Genomic DNA, 21,124 nt, shown 5'->3' with positions numbered 1-21,124 from the left:
ATTTTGAACAAAATGCATAATAGAAATATTTTTAAACCTGTAAATATTTTTTAAGTGGCTACTTGCAGCCTGTATGGACTGATAGCTTCTGGTACGTCCTTGTCATAGGTATTATTTATTAATGCTTTTTAAAAAATAGGTTCTCTTTTTTAAAAAAATATCCTCATCCATTCATCATGCCAGCTTTCCATTACCATGAACTTTTCAGATATGTTTGATTATATCTCCCAGAATTAACAGACAGATTGGGAAGTCTGCCCCAGATTTCCTAAATGAGGATAGTCTCCTGCTGTTGGAGACAACCAGGCTGAGCCTGAGGTAGAAGTCAAACAATCATAAGTCACAAGTCCCTGCACACTCACAAGAGATCTAAATACAGCCCACCTTGAAAACCTCTCTTATCGCCTGCTAATTTCCCTTAATGGACAGTTGTTCAGATTCTTGTAGAAAACCTAACCTTCCCTGATTTCCCCAGGGTTTGACATTAGAAATATTGTACACTTGCTTGAACCAATGAGAAAAAGGGATTTAAAACCCACCTGCAATTAATTAAATAATTCTGCTCTCATCAAGAACACCATACAAACAGAGTTAATTCCATAAGCAAGATCTACTATTTCTTGGTATGCGAAAAGAAGAAATTGCCTCAGACAGACTATTCTTTGGCACAGAAAGTTTCTCTTCATAAAACCAAACAATAATTCTGCTCCATTCCCTTATGATTTTAGGATGACCCAGAAGAGCCTATGGAAGTTTAGTTTCTCTCTATTTGGATATAAATTGAATGATAGTATTGGATAAATTATTATTAGGAATTATAATTATCTCTTCTGGATAAACAGCTACTGTATAACCAACATAAATTAATGTAGTATTCCACAACCTAATATTCCCAGGAAGGTTGGAATATATTTCCTATACACACCGAATAGTATTGAATCTCAACTGGGCACAGATGATGAATAATGATAATTTAATCCAATAAACTGAAGAGCATCAAGGTAAAAGAAAGCAGAACTGTGATATACCAGCCAACTAGAATGTATCATTTTTTGGCATTAATATTTAGTACAGTTTTGGCGCTTGTGACTATATTGACTGAATGAGATGCTTTATTTCACTAATCATAACTTCTCAGAAATGCTTTTTTCTATTTCTTTCCATAGAAAGAAAAATGGTAGCCTGGTCTTATGCAAATTAATCTTTTTTTTCTTTCTTTTCAGGGGTGTTGTGAAAGTCGACATAAATCTACAGAAAGTGGATATTGATCAATGTTCAAATGAAGGCTGGTTTTCAGGAACTCACACATGCAATTTAAATAATACTGAGGTAAGAAATCATATGAAGAAATCTAACCCATAAATTACAATGGAGTCTTGCATGCTACATTTTATTTAGCATGAAGGCTGACAATATTCTTGGTCAATCTTATAGAACTGCCAAATTAACTGCCAAATTTTAAAAGAATAGCCAATGCCCAAAATCTAGAAAAGATTTTGAGAAAAATTAGCTTTCTCACATAATATGGTGTGAGATTTCACATCACCATATGAGATATATATGAGATCTTGGGTAAGAGATTACCAAAACTCTCATGACATTTGATCTTTTATTTAGGTTTTTATTATTTCAAAAACCACACATTTCCCAAGCCTTCTGGTAGAACAACTTCTGTTCCCAAACTGTTCCCTTTCAACTTTATGATTTTAGGGATATTCCAGGACTCTTAAATCATTATGTTTCATCTTTGAGTATTCTATATCCTTACCTTGGAAACTAATTGCAAGAACAATGTACCAATATTGAAAATAAACAAGGAAAGTCAGGAAACAAAATGCAAATTATGTTTCATTCTATGTTTTATTTTAAAGAAGAGACCTACTTCTCTCATTTACTTAGTTCCCAATTAACCTTCTGTACTGATTGCCACTGGACTTATTTCTAGGTAAGTAAAGTCTAGACCAGAATGTCATCACATATTTTGATTTTGTTTGAATCATTTTGCTTTTCAGTAGCTTCTGTTTTTAAACCAGACCTGAGATCCTTTGTGCTACAGGGTAAGTTCTGAATATGAATGAACCAATAAAGTAGCCTTTATGTGTACTTCAAATATGTTATACATTTAACACATTTAACTGAGATTAATATTTACGCACCATGCACATTAATACCCATTGTTTAACAAGGTCTATTACACTTTGCACAGTTGGTAAAAGCAGGGTACTAAGGTAATCTTTGTTTAAAAGATGTTTGTAGTCATGATCACAAAAATCAAAATAGCAACCACAAAAATGCAATCAAAGCTTTGCTTGTTTTTATAGGCATTGCATATTCGCTGAATAGGCAAAGTTTCATTCACATCATGACAATTATCTTTACTTTTTTGATTAGACCTGCAAACCCCCTGGCTTAGAGGGAGGTTTAATAGTTGCTATCTAACAAAATGAAATTCAAGTGAAAAAAGTAAGGTTCCCTATTTAGGCAAGAAAAACAGAATTGCATAGGTACAGTATATGTAGTACCATGCTCAATAGTAGTAACTGTGAGAGGGATCTTGGAGTCTTAGTGAACAGTCATTTAAACATGAGCCAGCAGTGCGCTGCAGCTACGAAAAAAACCAACACAGTTCTAGGCTGCATTAATAAAGGGATAGAATCAAGATCACATGAAGTGTTAATACCGCTTTATAATGCCTTGGTAAGGCATTATAAAGGTAGCTTTGGTCACCATGATGTAAAAAAGATACTGAGACTCTAGAAAGAGTGCAGAGAACAACAACAAAGATGACTAGGAGACTGGAGAATAAAACATATAAAGAACGATGCTGGAAATTGGTGTCTCCAATTTGATGAAAAGAAGGACTAGGGGTGACATGATAGCAGTGTTCCAATATCTCAGGGGCTGCCACAGAGAAGAGGGAATCAACCAAAGCACCTGAGGGCAGGACAAGAAGCCATGGGTGGAAACTAACTAATGAGAGAAGCAACCTAGAACTAAGGAGAAATTTCCTAATAGGTAGAACAATTAATCAGTGGAACAACTTGTTTTCAGAAGTTGTGAATGATCCAACATTGGAAGTTTTAAAGAAGAGATTGGGTAACCATTTGTCTGAAATGGTATAGTGTTTCCTGCCTAAGCAGAGGGTTGGACTAGATGATCCCCAAGGTTCATTTCAACTCTGTTTTCTATTCTATTCTATTCTATTCTATTCTATTCTATTCTATTCTATTCTATTCTATTCTATTCTATTCTATTCTATTTATGAATATAGTCTGGTTGTCAGAATGTGGCATTTACTGCTTATTTAGAGTGAGGCCTTTGCAGTAGATATTTTTACAAACCTGGAGGAGGATCTGCAAAAGGAGAAAATGTCTTGCAGTCTACTGATGTGGGAGTAGCAGCAGTAGCCTACTTTCCATGCTAGTCAATTTGAATTCTTCCCCACTTGCTCCTAAAGCCAAATCTTTCTTCATAGCCAAAGTGGGTGGGTGTTCTGTGTTTTGTTTGTTTTTCTTGAGCATTAGCTCTCTTAAAACTCATTAAGAGCTTTGCATAAAAAAGCATTTTACAGTTGGTTGGTAAATAAGTGTTATTTTCAGCCAAAATATTACAAAATAGGAATGAAAGAATACTGTGCAATTTCTGCCGATATGCTGCTACCAAATTTGGGTTGCAAATCTCCAGATAACCACACAATGGTGGCAAAGATACATATAAAACAAACACTTTGGTTATTATCTGGCTATTATTCAGACATTTTCAGCCCAGAATCTGGCAACCCCTACATCAACTATGAATTTGTAAGATTCTTGTTGGTAACTGGTCAACTATTGATATATTAACTTAATAGCCCAGATTAGTTGGGCTTTTTTTAATTAATGAAAAGCTGATGAAAGCTAGACAAGATTACTTTCCCCAGTTGAAGCAAAACATATTCTTTTACTATCTGAATTCCCAAAGCCATTAATATTTGTGTGCTTTTGCCAATGAGATGTCCCATTACAGTTTGGTATTTTGTGTACTTATTGTGACTTGTAGACCAAAGCTCTTCAAATTTCTGGGCTATTTTTATATGTGAAAGCCACCTCAGTTCTAATAGAAATGCCCACAAAGTTTGGGAAAGATTTATTCTTCCAGCAGGGATGAGACAAATTTTGTGGGTGGAATATTTCTATGAAAATGAAGGAGAGAAATGTAGGAACTATCTTGTTAGGCAAAAAGCTAAAGGGATATACAAGCAAAGGATTCCTTCACTCTAGGAATCTGCTGTGTTACAGAAATGACTGTTGGAGGTGATTGGAGCAGCATTTTCCCGAATGAATGAATGAATGAATGAATACTTTATTGGCCAAGTGTGATTAGACACACAAGGAATTTGTCTTGGTGCATATGCTCTCAGTGTACATAAAAAGAAAAGACAGATTTACCAAGAATAAAAAAGGAATCTGTTCATCAGTTATAGAATCCCTGGAACTCACTTTGGACAGTGTTCCTCAACTATGGCAATTTTAAGAGATGTAGACTTCCAGAACTCCACACACCTTAAGGTTGAGGAAACATTCGCTTAAGGAATGGGAAATGTGCAGTAATACTGCACTCTGTTGTGCATATATGGATGTTGGTATTTGCTTTTTATTTATCTTGTCACTCAGAGAGTAGAAAGACCGTGTAGTCCAATTTCTATCCAAGAGATTTTGTGTGAGAAAATGCATGGCTACCAGTGATGTTCTTCCAGGAATTATGTAGATAGGCCAACTATCTACCTTAACAAGGATGCCTTATGTGAAGTCTAATCACCTCAGACAACATGATCATGTGTCTGCTTGAGAAAATAAAAATAAAATAAAAATACATCATTGACTTACAGTGCATTAAATAATTATTAGATCTAGAAATAAAGAGCAGCCTATTTAGCATTCTCCTATCATTTTTTTCTGTTCAATCATGTGGGTAGATGAAATTAAGAGCAATTTGTTCAAAATTATCTGGTGGGCAGTTTCTCTAATTCTAGTCCAACATCTTAACTGCTATGCCATATTTTGATTTTCTCAACCAGCTCTGCTTTTTCTTATGTTATCAAACTGCAATCCCCTTGAATATCTTGTTTTCTTAAAGATAACCCACTAATGAAGTACTGCATGATCTTCAGCTACAGAGTATCTTGTTCCTCCTTCCATTCATGAAGTTGTGGCAAATAGCTAATTATAACAAAATTAGACTATTGTATTGTTATTGTAGAAACCAGCTCTTCATTATTTCAATTAATACAAACCCGAGAGTATCTAAGCACTTTCATGTAACTGGCTTTAATAACAAAACCCGTGTTCAGAGACCCATGCAAATAAGAATAATAGCATGAGAACTGAATGAAAGCAGCAAGGTCTTGACATTTAACACATTTAATGAATGGCAGTCTAGCTGGGTGCTATTCGCATTTGGGACCAAGTTATGAAAGCCCGACTGAGAGTGCCAAGGGGCTAAGTTTCTATTTACACTCTTTTCAGAAAGAGCAGAGCCAGAATAAGTAGGTCACAGTGGCGGGAAGGTTTTGTGTGTGGCAGCTGGGGAAAAGGCTTTGCACGTTGAGCAGAGAAAGGCAGCTGAAAAGAAGGGAGGAAACATTGAGCAGATAAACGAAGGTGTATAACGAGTCCTTTTGAATTTAGGAAGATGGGATGAATTTAGGAAGATGAGATGAGATGATTTGGAAGATGAGATGAGCCAAATGATAAATGGACAGCAGGGCCTTGTGTTATTCTTAATCTGATAGACTAAATGGGATGTGAATTCCCCCCAAACAGCTAAAGGCATGCCCTTTTAGCTAAAAGAGGCCTTCATGTCCAAATTGGACATGAACCCACCTTGGCAGTGGGTTTAACTTGTACAAGTGGGAATTGTTTTGACCTAAATGTTTGTTATTTGTACTAAAAGAAAAATGGAAACAATTCAGCCATATTCCAACAGGACAAACTCCTAAGCTTAAGCCCCTGAAAGCATATAGAATCGAGAACAAAGCCTCTTCATTCAATATTTACTTTAAAAAATACAACAATGAAGATTAGCTTTATGTTAGCAGATCCAGTACAATATAATTAAGGTATTCAGTCCAGAGGAATATTTATCAACCTTAGCAACTTTAAGAAGAATGAACTTTAACTCCCAGAATTCCCGAGCCAACATGCTGGCGGAGGAGTTCTGGGAGTTGAAATTGACATATTATAAAATTGTAAAGGTTGAGAAACATTGGTCCAGAGGAACAGACATTTAAGGTATAATTTGTGAGCAGCAGAGAGCTCCTAATTCACCCTATTTTCTGCTCACGTTTCTCCTTCTACATACATGATTACAGTACAGTATTTATTATTTTTGTTTTGTCCTGAAAATAGTCCAAACTAAGGCTTTTAAGTTTTCACAGAATACAACACACCTATTTTTGCATTTAAACTTCTCAGCCTCCCACCAAAAAACAAAAAAAAAGGCTGAAAAATGTCAGTCTCTCCCTCAGAAACACTGCGACATTTCCAGATGTTCTCCAGGGGACTTGGGAGCGGAAAACCATTAAACATGGAACGTTCAGCTCCCAGTCAGAAAAAAAAAATCACCCAATTTTTTTTTTGCTTTACTGCCACTCAGCTTAAAAGTTTGGGTATAAACAAATACATTTACTTCAAAAGGGCCAATTTGTAAAATGTTAGTATGCAGAATGTGTCATGTTATTTTCTGTGTATGTGTATTTGTTTGTGCTCTCCATAAATGTTAGGGACATGTGAAAACATTCATCGGAACATTCATTCCATATTTTAAGCAAAAACATAGATATCAAATCAAGTGACACAATTCACTGAATCTACCAAGATGCTAACAAATTTTCAACAATATTGGTATACAGTGGTTTTTATTCATAATTACCAGTGCCCATACATTAAAGGCATATGAGATCCTCAAGTGTAGCTGCTGGTCTACAATACAGGAAAAAGATAGCATGGCTTTGAGAAATAATAGAGCTTATTTGGGATTGCTCAGGATGCCCCTTGTCAAAGCTTCTCTATCTCTCTCTGTGTCTGTGTGTAAACAATCAAGATGGTTGTAACTGAGCGATCAAAATTCTACCCCCCTTTTTAGTGCGTACATAACAAAACAGGGGCTTTCATTGCTCAGTCTTGGCTGCTAAAGTGAATCCATCCTGCTGTTTACTCTGCTCTCCTCAACTCTGCAGTTCTACTGATTTCTGTTCTCTATAGATTAATGCCATTCTTCCTGTTTATAGTTAACTGTGTGATTGGAAGCAGAGGCTGAAAATGTCTGTCACAGTTTGAAAACAGGTAATACATGAATTCCTGAAAGCTGAACCACTGAAATGGTTAAGGTATTGGACTAAGAACAAAGAGACCTAGATTCTCCTCCACCTTCAGCCATGGAAGCTCTCTGAATTCTTTTGGGCTAGTCACTTCCTCTATCTCATCCCAGCTTCCCTCTCTTGGTAGTTGTGCTGAGGACATATAAGAGGGGAAAAATGCTGTCTGTGTTACCTTGATTTCTTGAACAAAAGGCAGGATATAAATTAATAAATACATCAATAAAGAAAAATTATTCTTAAGCAAGGAATTAGATTCATTAACTTAAATAGTTCTCTCAAACTATCTCTCTATGTTCTGGAGGAGGCCAAATTTGGGAAGAATGTCATAAAGGCAGGATAAAAACCAGGAAACAAGCAAACGGATGTCCATGGTTTGGATTTATCTTTTCAAAAGTTGTGAATTATCCTACTGTGATTTTTTTAAAAAACATTGTGTGATTTTTTCATCTCAGCCTTTCAGCAAAGAATGCAGGTTGAGCTATACTTAGCAAGTACAATATTGCAATAGTGACTCATTAAGGTCTGAGCCTAAATTAATTCTGAGCACCAGGATACAAGTGGAAAACAGGTGCTGTGCAAAATAATAGCAACACAACTACATGCTCCTTAATCTGGGAAGCAACATCCTGATTTAAATTTGAAAAGCAAAATAGACACATACCCTTCAGCAGAGTTTAGAGCATTGACATTTCCTATTGTAGCTGATTCCCAGTTTAATCAGAAATTTATTATGTAGCAGAATACACACAAAAGATGTGAAAAATCTGTGGCTCTGATGCCAACGTCATTATGAGTAATATAAGACAGCAAGAAACATGAGCTCTCTTAGGAAACTTGGCAGCTTAAATTAGGGCTCAGGAGTGCAACATCCATCTTAAAAATGCCAACTGCCCTTTGGGAACAAAAATATTAGAAAGGCTAGCCAAACTTGAAGATTTTGTTGTGGTTGGAGTTTGGAGTGGGTTAATGAAATTCTTTTACCCTCACTTCTGGAATACATTTGATTGCTAATATTAGCTTCCTACTTATTTCTCCAGAATAAATGCCATTAAAAGGAAAGAAGAAGATGAAGCTCACAGCCTCTGAATATATTGTCTAGGACAGAGGTGGACAATCTCTGTTCTTATGACCATAAACAACTCTAAACCATCATATTGTTTTGAACTGTCTATGGAGATCCAAAGGTGCTTTTTCAAAAGGCAATTGTTTTTCCCTGAAGACATTTTGCTTCTCATCCAAGAAGAGCCTGAACTGAAGCAACTTCTTGGATGAGAAGTGAAATGTGGAAAAGCAAAGTTTTTCAAAGTTGCCTTTTGAAAAAGCACCTTTGGGACATCGTTTTGAATTGTATTTTTGCCACTGCAGTTTTCAAATATGAAGCATGTAGTGGCTACGGCATAAATTAAAACAATTTGAAGGGGAAAAATTACCATCCAATGACATAATCAAAAGAAAACCTTGTTCTTTTCTGTTCAGAAATAGGACACACATTCAGAGCTCCATCTTTTTTTTAAGTTGTATTCCACCTAATAGAAATTTACCAACTTTTTTATTTGAGGGGCTACCCCAAAGAAGAGGGGGTCAAATTGTTTTACAAAGCACCAGAGGGCAGGACAAGAAACAATGGATGGAAACTAATCAAAGAGAGAAGCAACCTCTAATTAAGGAAAAAACTTCCTAACAGTCAGGACAATTAACCAGTGGAACAGCTTGCCTCCAGAAATCATAGGCACTGCAACACGGGAGGTTTTTAAGAAGAGACTTGCCAGTCACTTGTCTGAGATGGTATAGGAGGTTCTCCTGCTTGAGCAGCGAGCTGGACTCCAATATCCCTTCCAGCTCTGTTCTGTTCTGTTCAACTTTTGCTTTAGGAGTTCCTCTCCTTTTATTTTGAGATTTGGCTTCTTTCCTCCCTGATCCAAGAATGTTTGGAACTTTGGGTGTCTAGATCAGAGCCTTTCACACACACTTCTGAAATGACAAATGACAGCAATCAAATTAGCAAACAATACAGCAACATGAAATGAACAAAATACATTCAACCACAACCTTTGCTATTCTGGCATGATTTGCATAAAAAGAATATCGCATCCAATTCCGCTCCCAATTGTGATTGTACGTCAAGAATTACCTGTATATGCCTATACCTGTTCAACATCATGCCCATTTATGTGCAGTTTATATTTGATTTTAAATGCTTTTGATAATTTTCAAGGCAGAGGTCTCCTTTGATTAGATGCAGCTTTACTGTCAACTTTGCTATGCTACTGCTAGAAGAAAGGCTCATATGGGAAAGAAGGAAGACAACACAGGGGCCTGCAATTCTGTTCAAGCAATTTTGTTCACATCCAGCTTCATGGATCACAATCATATGTACAAAAGTATGTTCATCCTTTGGAGACAATCCAATCCAAATTCCTTTAAGGTAGTTTCTGGAATGCTTTGATGTGTTCTTAATGTTACATTCTGGATAGAATTGGGAAAAGTCTTATAAGAAACTTAAGCCTAGTTTTATGCAATCAGCTTTTGGCTCATGCAGTTCTGCTCTGATGGACATTTCACATCGGCTGACAACTTTAACCACTGATGGATGAGAATGTTACATATGAAATGTAGGCATTGTGGAATTGCTCTTATTTCATTTAAAATATTTAAAGCCAAAGAGAAAGTCAAAAAAATTAAAATCTATAAAAGTGCAGAACTTTGTTTTCATGCTATATGATGACTAAGAATCACCATTTTTTTTTGTTTCCAAGCATTGGAGACTTTATTTAGCCTTCTTTGATGCTTTGTCTTCTTCTGTAATTGAGTGGGGACATGTATGCATTCCCTAGGCCAGGGGATGGGGAATTCTGGCAGTTGAAATTCACTACTATTAAAGTTGCCAAGGTTGAACACTTCTAATTTAGGCTATACCTCTGTCCCCTCTATTCAAGTGGAGAGAGTCAGAACGTTAGATCATGTGTTGCCATACTGCCTGTTTTATAGAAATAGTTGTTTACTTTTTATTATTCATGTTTTAATGTATTTCTACAGCAGATTAGATAAACCTTGGTTGTTTTTTTCTCCTCCTCTCAGACTCCAATATTGAAAAAAAGAGATGCCAATTTTTACGCTACGGAACAGATTGTTAACTCTACATAATTAATTATAGGGGCCATATGGACTGTTTATAATGTAAACTTTAATTTTTGTTTCACTTTACATTTGTTTCATTTAGACTCCCTTTCACTCAGGCAAGCTATCTGAACTGAGTTGTCTCTTGTTCTTCTGGAGCAGGATCTCCAACCTTGGCAACTTTAAGCTGGCTGGGGAATTCTGGGAGTTGAAGTCCTCCAGGCTTAAAGTTGCCAAGGTTGGAGACCCCTCTGGAGTACATCCCTCCCTCTTGAGAATCCAGACTACATTCCATCACATAATGGAAAGAGATAGAGTAAACCCACACTTGCATTTTGGCATACTTCAGAAATTTCCTATCCTAAGAAATACACAATAGATTATTCTACTTGTTGTGTCTTTTATAATAATTTGCCCTTTATAAGACTTTAGTGTGGAACCTTTGCTACCTTGGTGATAGCATAAGCCTCCCCTAACCCTAACCCAGTTTCTTTTCTAATACATTTATCCCTTGTATTATTTCTCCACATATTTGTTTCTTTTTCAGTATTTTCTTCTCTGGATTTCTTTCTTCCCTTCCCTCCCCTTTCTTTCCTTGTACTGCCCATCACACACTGTCTATTGTTCTATGAGAAGATTTTAAGAGGGAAAAGACTTCCATTGACAGCTTCATTGAAGGTCTCTTTTTCTTCAGAAAGTAAAGATTACTTTTCAAGAGTAATCACACTACAAAGGAGAGCTACAACTTCTGTCCCTGACTACAACCTTCTTTCCCTCAAATACTTCTCCATAGCAATTAAGCAAGAATGATTGATTGTTGATGTTTCTCCTGTATCTGATTTGTTTTTTGGGTAGTTTAATATATGTTTTATAGCCTTGTGAATTGGTCTTCCAGTAAAACAAGGAAAACAAGTAAGTAAAAGCAAAGATAAATAATATATAAATATTCAAACAATGTTTTATAAAGCAGGATGTTTCGTGATTTTTGAGTCATATAAATCTCTTCTGTTACTGACATATTACCTGGGTTCTTATCAACTTGCAAAGAGGTTTATTGCTGGGGTGGGAGGTGGAATTTTGACAGTCCATTCTGACAATTTTCTGGCAGTGTTAACATTTTCAATTTTACATCTTATTTCTAAAATGTAAATGTAATGTTTATGTATGTAATTGTTTTATTATTAAATGTTGCTTTGGGTTGACTCTTTCTACCCCTATATTTAGGTGTGGCAGAGGAGAAAAATGACTGTTAGGAACTATACAAGGGAAAAAAATGATTGTCAGGAACTATACAAAAACTCAGGATAAAAGAAGTTGGTCTTGTATTGTGTGTGTGTGTGTGTGTGTGTGTGTGTGTGTGTGTGTGTGTATGGCTTTTTAGATTGATTCACCATTGTGAATGAATTAATTTTCCATTACTAATAGTTTTCTAGTATGGTAACTTCCTTGAGTTTTCTTGCTCATATGTCAATTTTGTTTTCCTCCATTAAAAATTGCAATGCTTGAGTCAATGAAACCACTGCACAGTTTCTATTAAAATAACCAGTTTCAATGATCTTGCAATTAAACAATCAGTGAACTTCAACTGAAGTTTAGTAAAAATAAACATCTAAATTTAAAATACCCCAACAGTCTGGTTGTAAAGATTGTGCTATGCCTTTCTCCAATTAACTTTTTGGGCTATTTTATAATCTCATTCAGAGATCAGTTTTGGAGCACAATTATTATAACATACAAACAAATAGAAATGTAATGTTTCCCATGGTCTGTCTTCAGTTTTGGTTAGTGGCAGGAATTTTTACCAAGAAGGCACTGAAGCATTTCTGTTGTGTTAGCAAGGATGTATAATGTTTTGAGAGTGATCAGACCTGAATTTGACATGGCTAGGAACTCTCCAGTTACTTAGAGTAGGAAAGGTCCTCTGAAAATCCTCTGGATACTTGGCTTTTGTCTATTGGATATGTACAAAAGAGACTTGCCTTATATGGAATTCTCCCCAATCTATATATTGGCTCCTATTGTAGTAAAACCCTTCCCTTTCATCTTAATTATTGCAATGACTGATTTTTATTTAATTGAATTAATTTTGTAAAACACTTCCTTTTTCTTTTAATTATTATAAGCTTTCTTGACTGTTGAAATAAATAGAAAGGCAGTGTATAAATGCAGTAATGAATATAATATCATATCACAGCATAATGTATTCAACTATTTTCATTTAGGATATTGGATTTTCTTTAGAATGTTAACAAGCATAGCTTCTTTTTTCATTGACTAAGAGCTTTTTACAGGAACAAATGGGTTTTTTTAAATGCATGCCCTTTCTTTTCTTCTCTTACTCTTCTTTATAGGAAAAGCTTATATAGGATAATTGCTTGGCATTATTTTGGCCTTCCTCCCAAAAAAAGTATACCTAGAGAAAAATAGAGGTTTGAAAGAACGGTCAATAATATTTTGCAATGCAAGTTAATCAACATGCCAGAAAATGAGTTGTCCAGTGACAAATCTTCAACAATGTGACTGATGTCATATATTGTTAGCTCCCTAAATAGGGAAATTAGGAAATCAATTCCATAGGAAGTTTATTATTTCCTTTATTGAGATTGGATAGTATAGTCTTACAAGTTTGATTGTGCTGCAAGTTTGATTGCCAGAATGGAAAATAATCTTCTTTACTTTCTATTGATAATCTCTAATCTCTATACAATCTGTTATTCAGTGAGGGTTACATAGAATTACTGATGATGTATACATACATACACATATAGAAATGCTAATTCCAGATGAGATTTTACCTGGTTTCAAGGAAAGTGTGAAAGAGTGGTTAGATCTGTCCCCTGTGTCAATCTCCTTAAGTAGAAGGAAAACTCTTCTTTCCATAGACTGTCTCCATGCAAGGGAACAGTGAGAAATGTTTTTTTTGCAATTTCAGTGCAAAGAACCTCCATATGTAGAGAATATGTCCAGTGTTTGCATATTAAAAAAATATAACCCATACAATCTAGTTCATATTGCAGCATTCTGAAGACCAGTTCTTTCTTGAGTGAGGAGGAAAACCCAAAAAGGACTTTTATGGGAGCTGATTCTTAAGGGTTGAGGCTCTGTCACACCTTAGTAATTATTTCAGATTCTTTGAAATAATGTTACCCTTTGTACTTTAATGTTTCAAACTCTGACCATGTATTACAGGCTGTCAAACTTGTGGTCTGTGGGACAGATGTGTCATACACTGGCCACGCCCACACCCAGTTTAGCAAAGGGGAAAAAAAACCCCGATACATCATGTAACACTGCTGTGACAACATGAGTTTAACACCCCTGATCAGTGGTGGGATTCAATTTTTTTACTACCGGTTCTGTGGACATGGCTATAAAATCTCTAGTCAGCAGTAGCATTTGCCAGTTCTCCGAACTACTCCAAATTTCCACTACCGGTTCTCCAGGTCAGGATCTGCCGAATACCACCTCTGCCCCGATGTATTAGATTCCAGAACTCTTAGGCCATAGAGGCATCTCTGGCTTTGAAGAAAGAATCAAAAGATAGGAAGACACATATTTGCACAGAGCAAATACGTAGCATAAGTTGAAACTGTTTGTAAATTAGTATATGATATTGAAGCACCAAGTTTAGTAATTAAGACTGAGAAGCTTGATTGGAGACTAAGAGCTTATAGATTTCTGCCTTTACTCAACTGCAATTAGATGTTGAAACAAATGTCCATTAGAAGCTCTTGTCATGTTGTATTTTATCTTTGAAACCCGGATTTCTGATTGATCTTGGCAATTATTTTACCTTGATTGATGTGCTATGTTTGTCTCCTGGTATCCCTGACTATTTACTTTAACTATGTTGTGTCTTTCTATCTAAACCCAGTTCATAAACAAGTACTCTATCTTATTTCAAACTGAATTAGTTTAGTATCCTTGGCTTGCGTACTTCCTATTTAATTCAGGATTAGTTATAAATGTGGTAGGTCAAATAGACCCAGAGAGTAACTTGCATTATGGTATCTTGCCCTTCAAGAGAATGTATCAAAGACTCTTTAAAATTACCAACGTCAATGGAAACTCAATTGCGCACAGACATCTGGTTCTGAAAGAATTTTATTGCCCCCCCACCCCAACTTTCAATTGAATGAAAGGGGATGGCTAAATTATATTGCAAGAGGGGCATAAAAATAGAAAAAAGCGGATTTAAGATGAATATGTTTCCTTGGCATTTGTGTATAATCAGTAAGCATAATCAGTGGTCCTTGGCAAAAACCAGTACCTCTCTCATCTTGAGAGTCTCTCTACTTTAATGATGTTCATTTTCTCCAGTGTGGATACTTGTAAAAATAAGTGTCTTTGAAAATCATATAGCTAAAAATTGCTTCACAATATTTAATAACAATAGCCAACTGATGCCAGGGCTCAAATACGTAGTCAAACCAGAGACATGGACTAGAGAACGTTCTTCCTTTGGCAAGATTTGAAATTTTACTATCACTTTTATTATTTTGTTATCCTTTACCCATCATTATTTCCAACATTCTAATCAAATAATTGTTCTCCACACAACAAAATGTCAGATAATTTGAATGAATGTAATGTTTATAAAATTATAAAATAGACTATTATTGCACATCAAAAATTAACTCAAATAATGGAGATGATGACTATTAAGATGCTATTTGCAAATTTAACTATTTGCAAAAGAACTTTTCTAAATAAATTTCTGACTCATTTTTTGGAAAACTGATGTGGATAAAAATATCCCCTACCTCCTGGTGCATTGGGACTACTTTCTAGTGAATGCCATTATGCTTGTTAAAATTTAGGCTTACTCTTTACTACAGAGATTAAAATATAATTATGACTGTAATCTGAAAATGATTTTGCTTAAGAATTATATTTTATCCTTAATATTATTATACTCAGCATTTCACTTGTTACGCAGTTTGTTAGGTGAGAACTTTCTCACAGTAACTCTGTCATATGGCATAATTTTAATGTCAAACAACTTTAACCAGGGTATAATTCATGAAATTCTAGGCAAATTATGTTTTATTTAACAATCTGCCAGTTGAAATATTGGCAATATGCGACGTTTTAGTTGTTACTGAACTACAACTCCCAGCATGCCATACAATAGGGAAGGTAGGTATAAGCTGCTGGGAGTTGAGCAACAAATGGAGAGTCAACATCTAGATAGTTAAAAAAGACACATAATGTAAATAGCAAAACAAACAAAATGTTGCAATGATCACATCTAAATTTAAAGGGATAATCTCTTTCCTTAAGGATTTTGCATTGCTATTTCACTAGCCGTGTATTCAACTACTCTATTTATTTATCTTTATATTTCTCCTTGTTTATTTACTTTTCTAGAACAAATACAGATTCTATGTCAAAATGTGTGGGGTTGACAGCAGTTATCTTTTGTGGTGTAACTAGAATGTTGCCCCTTTGTAAAGTGTAATTTAAATTTTGGAGGATGACACAAATGGAATGCACTCATCTTTCTCAACAATCTCTAATAGGCTTCCCATTCAGCTGATCAATCTTGCTTTATCACTTTCATTGATCCCATCCTCCTGAGCTCTTTGTTCAATTTATTGTGCCGTGCAAGCAGCATATTTTTATAAAGTGACTTTATGGATGTCATCCAGAGAACTGAGGTCAAATGAGTTAATGGGGAAGTACAGTCCCCAAGCTTTGAAACCCAATTTATTTTGGTGTGGGGGAGAGATAGGAAAAGAAAGGGATGAGGAAAAAATATTGGTTATATCTTAACCAATTGTGCTTAATTGTAGAAGAGTTACTATATGGAAAATATTTTCAAATAATGGGATCTGAAATATTTCCTCTTAACAATCATATTTTTCACTTTTATAAATGTCCTAGAATATTTGCTTCTATTTCCTCTTCACTGGCTTGCACTGCAAAGCATTATTGTAAAGAGTAGTTGGCTGTTCTGAATAAGTTTTAACCACACCTTATTTCATATGCAACATTGCATTAGCTGCATCGCAGTTATATCTGGACAGAATAAAAACACTATACTGATGGTTATAAACTTCTCTGCCTTATAATTTTGGGACATTATTTTTCCTAACTCACCGAGTTTAACAGGGACCTCTGCACTTTTAAAGTAATATTATTTTAGTTTTTCTATAAGCCACATAATTGTCCCTGACTTTCCTTTCACTTAATCTTTAATTGGCCTTTATTTTGTTCCAGCTCCTTTGACCAGTTATAGAAAATTTGAATGTGAAGGTAATGGATAAGTCATGCTATTCTTTTGAAGAATATCTATCAGCACAAATATACTCCAGTATCTAGATTTTAAATTGGCACACTTGAGCTGAGATTGAAGTTTTCACCCCAAAGATAAAATAGCTACCCTTGTTAATAAATTATCAAATTATCAATAGGAAATGTACTGATGTAACATCCATGATGCCTCCTTCCTTGTACATATGAAGTCCCCCTTTGTGAAGACATCTATCCCTGTTACATTAGAACATGATATCTCTTCATCCTCTTTCATATGTTGGAAGTGTTTAAACTATTACAGAAACTAGCTATTTAATTGTTAAGGAAAATATAGTGACATTAACAAAAAATAAATATTTATTAAGGAGAAAATCTTTAATGTTTCAAATTAAATAACTTTAATATGACTTTCAAAGGTATCATTTTTAACAGGCATAAATGCAAAATAAATATACAGCTCATTTGATGGGTAAAAGGAATTATGATATAAGAAAATATTAGTATTTCTAACTCACATTATTTTTCTGGAAACTATATTAAAATACCATAAATTTCTATCTGGGATTTGGAATATGAAGTTGTATATAGTATCATTTGAAGAAATAACATTCTTTCCTTCCCAGGATAATTTGATAACCACAAAAATGTGGACAGTTCTCTTTATATTAATAGAAAGGTAGAAAACTGACAGCAGAAAAAGACCTAAAGGCCTATCGAATTTCCCTTTAAAGTTTTTTTAAATTATTTATTTCATTTTATTTTTTTATTTTTTTGTCAGATAATGGGCATCTGTTTATTCCAAGCATGTTTAAACTCAGTTACTGATGATTTACCCACCATCTCTTGTGGAAGTTGGTTCCAAGCCTCCACTACTCTTTCTGTGAAGTAATACATTATTTTTGAACTTTCCTTCTGTCTATGTTACTCTTAAAAAAAGAGGACTTATGTAAGAATTTAATCCTCACCCCAATTGCCCATGCCTTTAATTATCTAACACATTTTTTCATTAAAAAAGAATTGCTTCATAGCAAAACCTTGCAGACAATCAAATTGTCATGCACTTTCAAAAATAGTAATGTCACTTTAAAATAATTATCTGTTCTTTAAATGAGAATGCACAAAACTTACACTACTTCAGAACAGTGGGGTAAGTGGGATTGTTTCTTTAATAATTGTTGACCTTTCTTTTTATGCATTATAGTTTCATAACCAAGATCTCTACTGAACTGAGTGTGAGCTGCAGAACAATTGGAGGTGTATTATATATGCATTTGGAGATAACTTAGATCACAATGTTATTTCCCTTTTTCTAACAATTGTATTATGTCTGTTACAGGACTTAGGCTGCAACTTTCATCTACTTCCCATCACAAAAGGGCTCTACTCCACATTCATAATTTATTAGTTCCAAGGGTTAGAATCAAGTAGAGTTGAAAGGGACTTCAAAGGCCATCTAGTATAACATCTTGTTCAATTCAGGATATGACAAAGGACATCAGGAAGATAGCTGTTTGAAGATTGTTGGTAGCACTTCATAACATTCCTCCGTAACAACCCATTGTGAAGAAATTCTTCCTAATACCTAACCCACGGAGTGTTTCTCAATCGTGGAATCTTTAAGAAGTGTGGAAGTGCTGATTTGGGAATTCTGGGAGTTCAAGTCCACACTTCTTAAAGTTGCCAAAGTTAAAAAAAAGAAAGTTGAAAAACACCAGCTCTGTCTATTTCCTTGTAGTTTTATGTCATTGGTCTTGGTTCTGCCCTTCAGAAGAGAGGAGGACATGTTCACTTCCTTCTCTAGAAGACAGTTCTGAACACTGGCTGGCTAATTATAGGCAGTACCTATGAATGTTCCTTGCAGGACTTTTTTCCAGTAAACTCAGCATATTGGTACTGATAACCCTCTTCTGAACTCCTTTCAGTTTATCAATTTCTTTTTTAGACTGCAGCACCCAGAATGGCAGCGTGCCAGCGCTCAAATAAAATGTAATAGAATACAGCCTTTCTAGTGAATCACTCCTTTTTTCATTTATTCTTGAATAGCAAGGTTAAACATCCTTTTACATTAGCTAAACAAGTGGAACTGAGCTAATGCATACAAAAAGATTTGCCTTTTCCCCTCCCTCCATCCTCTGTCAGAGCTGGAATGTAACAAATTACATTATGACTTAACTGCTCTACAGTTCAGCAATTAACTAATACTTTACTCACAATAATTTTCATTCTGTTAAAATGACATTCTGTGCATGGTAAAGTATAGTTGTTACTAAATTCCTAAATAGTTGGGGGCTTTAGTTAAATTTAGCTGGCAATCTCTCATGATTAACAAAAGTGGGTTTCATTTCCAGCATCATTGGGTCTTCTTTTCTTTATAGGTATCTGCAATGGTAGATGATTCTCTGTAGCTTTCCCCTTGCATAACAAACCCCTATGTTAGTTCCTCTTCAGTAATCTTGAATTTCATCCCATCTCTTTAAGAAACTAATGGCTTGCTAACTACCTCCCTCTTATTCCTCTTTCCAGTCTATACTCTACTCTACACTTTACTCTAGTGGAAAAAACTCTACTGTATATGTGAAAACTCTTATGTGGTTGCTTCTCAGTAATTTACTGGATTCAGGTTATCAGACACAAGTTAACCTTATATGCAGCCTGGATAATTATGTGACTGGATAACAGCAAATATTTACTTCTACTCCATATTCATGTTCAACTTGTTCTTAGAACACTTAACCATTTCTGCATTTCTTACACATAGTGTAGAGCAGGGGTGTTAAACTTACAACCCACAGGCCAGATGTATCATGCACTGGCCACACCCACCCCTGGTTTAGCAAAGGAGAAAAAATTGTGATACATCAAGTGACAACAATGTGATGCTATGAGTTTGATACCCCTGGTCTAGAGACTTCTTCTACAGGTAGAAACAATATGCTGCCAAATAGAATATATAGTTTCAGTATAATTTATAAATAAATTTAACAAATTTATAGACTAAATAAATTTATAAATTAAATCAATATGATTTACAGATAAAGCCCAAGGCCAAATTTAAGATTTTAGAAGGAGCTAAGACTCTCAAAATGTGTCACCCTGGATATAGGTGGGAAGGAAAGATTGTAGAGAAGATTATTTGTTTTTAATATATGATATGTTTATTTTGGAGTTTCCTTAGTTTACATATGCTTCCCAACTCAAAATGATGGGAAACTCTCTCTTGATTTTCAGTAATCATGATCACAGACCATTGAGGGTCACCAAAAGGAGTCTTAGGGATGACATGTCAGCTTGAGTGGCATGTTATCTGCCTCTTGTTTAGGAGATGGACAATGAGTAAGAAGCAGCTAATGAAATCAAATACCAGGAAAAATTATAACCAGAAGAAAAAAACCCTGAAAAACAGTTCAATCTTGCTCAGGAATAGAAAAATATATAAAAAAGCTTGCCAAAGTCCAATCTGGTTAGTTATTTTCCTCTGTTCTGTGGACCCTATGTGTTTGTCACTATATATTTCATTCAAGTTTATGTTCTGGAAAAAAATTAATTGGACTAGATCTAGTGTAAATATTCCCTAAAGCATATGGCAGGTGATTCCTATTTAATTCATTTAATAATAATTTTATATCTCAGCTCTATCAGAATCTCAGCTCTATCAGGCTGGTTATACATTTAATAAATTAAAGAACCTAATTGCTAGGCCCTATTCTTAGTCTATGCCATGCTTTCCAACGTACAATCAATACCCACCCAGTACGAAGTAGACTTTATTTTTCAGCTTCAGTAGATCCATTTAAGCAAGAGACAGTTGAGCATATACACTATGAATCTTTCTGCATTAGACTAGCTTTGCTGTGCAGCACACTCTTCTGGAATTTTAAAAAGGTAAAAAAAGGAGCTTGAAGCAGCAGAGCAAATATCTTTAGCAATCAATATCTGACATTGTTTCTATATTACCAAAGACAATAAACATAGTACTCCATTACTGCATTGGGAATTTGAGCTACACATGCTTTATTGGACAAACATTTTGTGGAATTAGTGGTATGGCCTAACAATTTAAAAGATAAGGATATATATTCACACATTCATCACATTCTTCCAGGCCTTCCACTTCTCTAGTAGGTAATTTGTTTAGCTTGAAAATTATCCACATTGCCCTCTTCTTAGCAGAAAAGTTTTTTTGCATAGCAACTTGTTGCTTGGGAATGAAATTCTGGTTAAGGACATGTTAATTTAGTTCATTCTTCTTCCTAGCTATTGCCACAAGTGGTTATATAGTTCACTTGTTTGCACTGCACTAACCACTTATCTTAATTACAGCTTTTCTACAACTGAGTTTTAGTAGGTGCATATTATCTTTCAATCAGCTGAACCAAGACATTTTTATTTTCC

General features: G+C 35.0%; 1 protein-coding gene across 2 annotated transcripts in view; it reads left to right on the top strand.

Annotated features, from left to right (window-relative positions):
- Nucleotides 1-21,124, top strand: part of GPR158 (G protein-coupled receptor 158) — a 144,693-nt gene that overhangs the window by 25,841 nt on the left and 97,728 nt on the right. For both annotated transcript variants that reach the window (XM_087918176.1, XM_026710080.2), the window contains exon 2: nt 1,224-1,329. In XM_087918176.1, coding sequence (XP_087774302.1) covers nt 1,224-1,329 — 106 coding nt within the window. The remainder of the gene's footprint in view (nt 1-1,223; nt 1,330-21,124) is intronic.

Source organism: Pseudonaja textilis, chromosome Z (assembly GCF_049901715.1).
Source record: "Pseudonaja textilis isolate UNSWEBS1 chromosome Z, rPseTex1.2, whole genome shotgun sequence".
Taxonomy (NCBI): Eukaryota; Metazoa; Chordata; class Lepidosauria; order Squamata; family Elapidae; genus Pseudonaja; species Pseudonaja textilis.
Note: the sequence above shows the minus strand (reverse complement) of the source record. Positions and strands in the feature narration are given on the sequence as shown.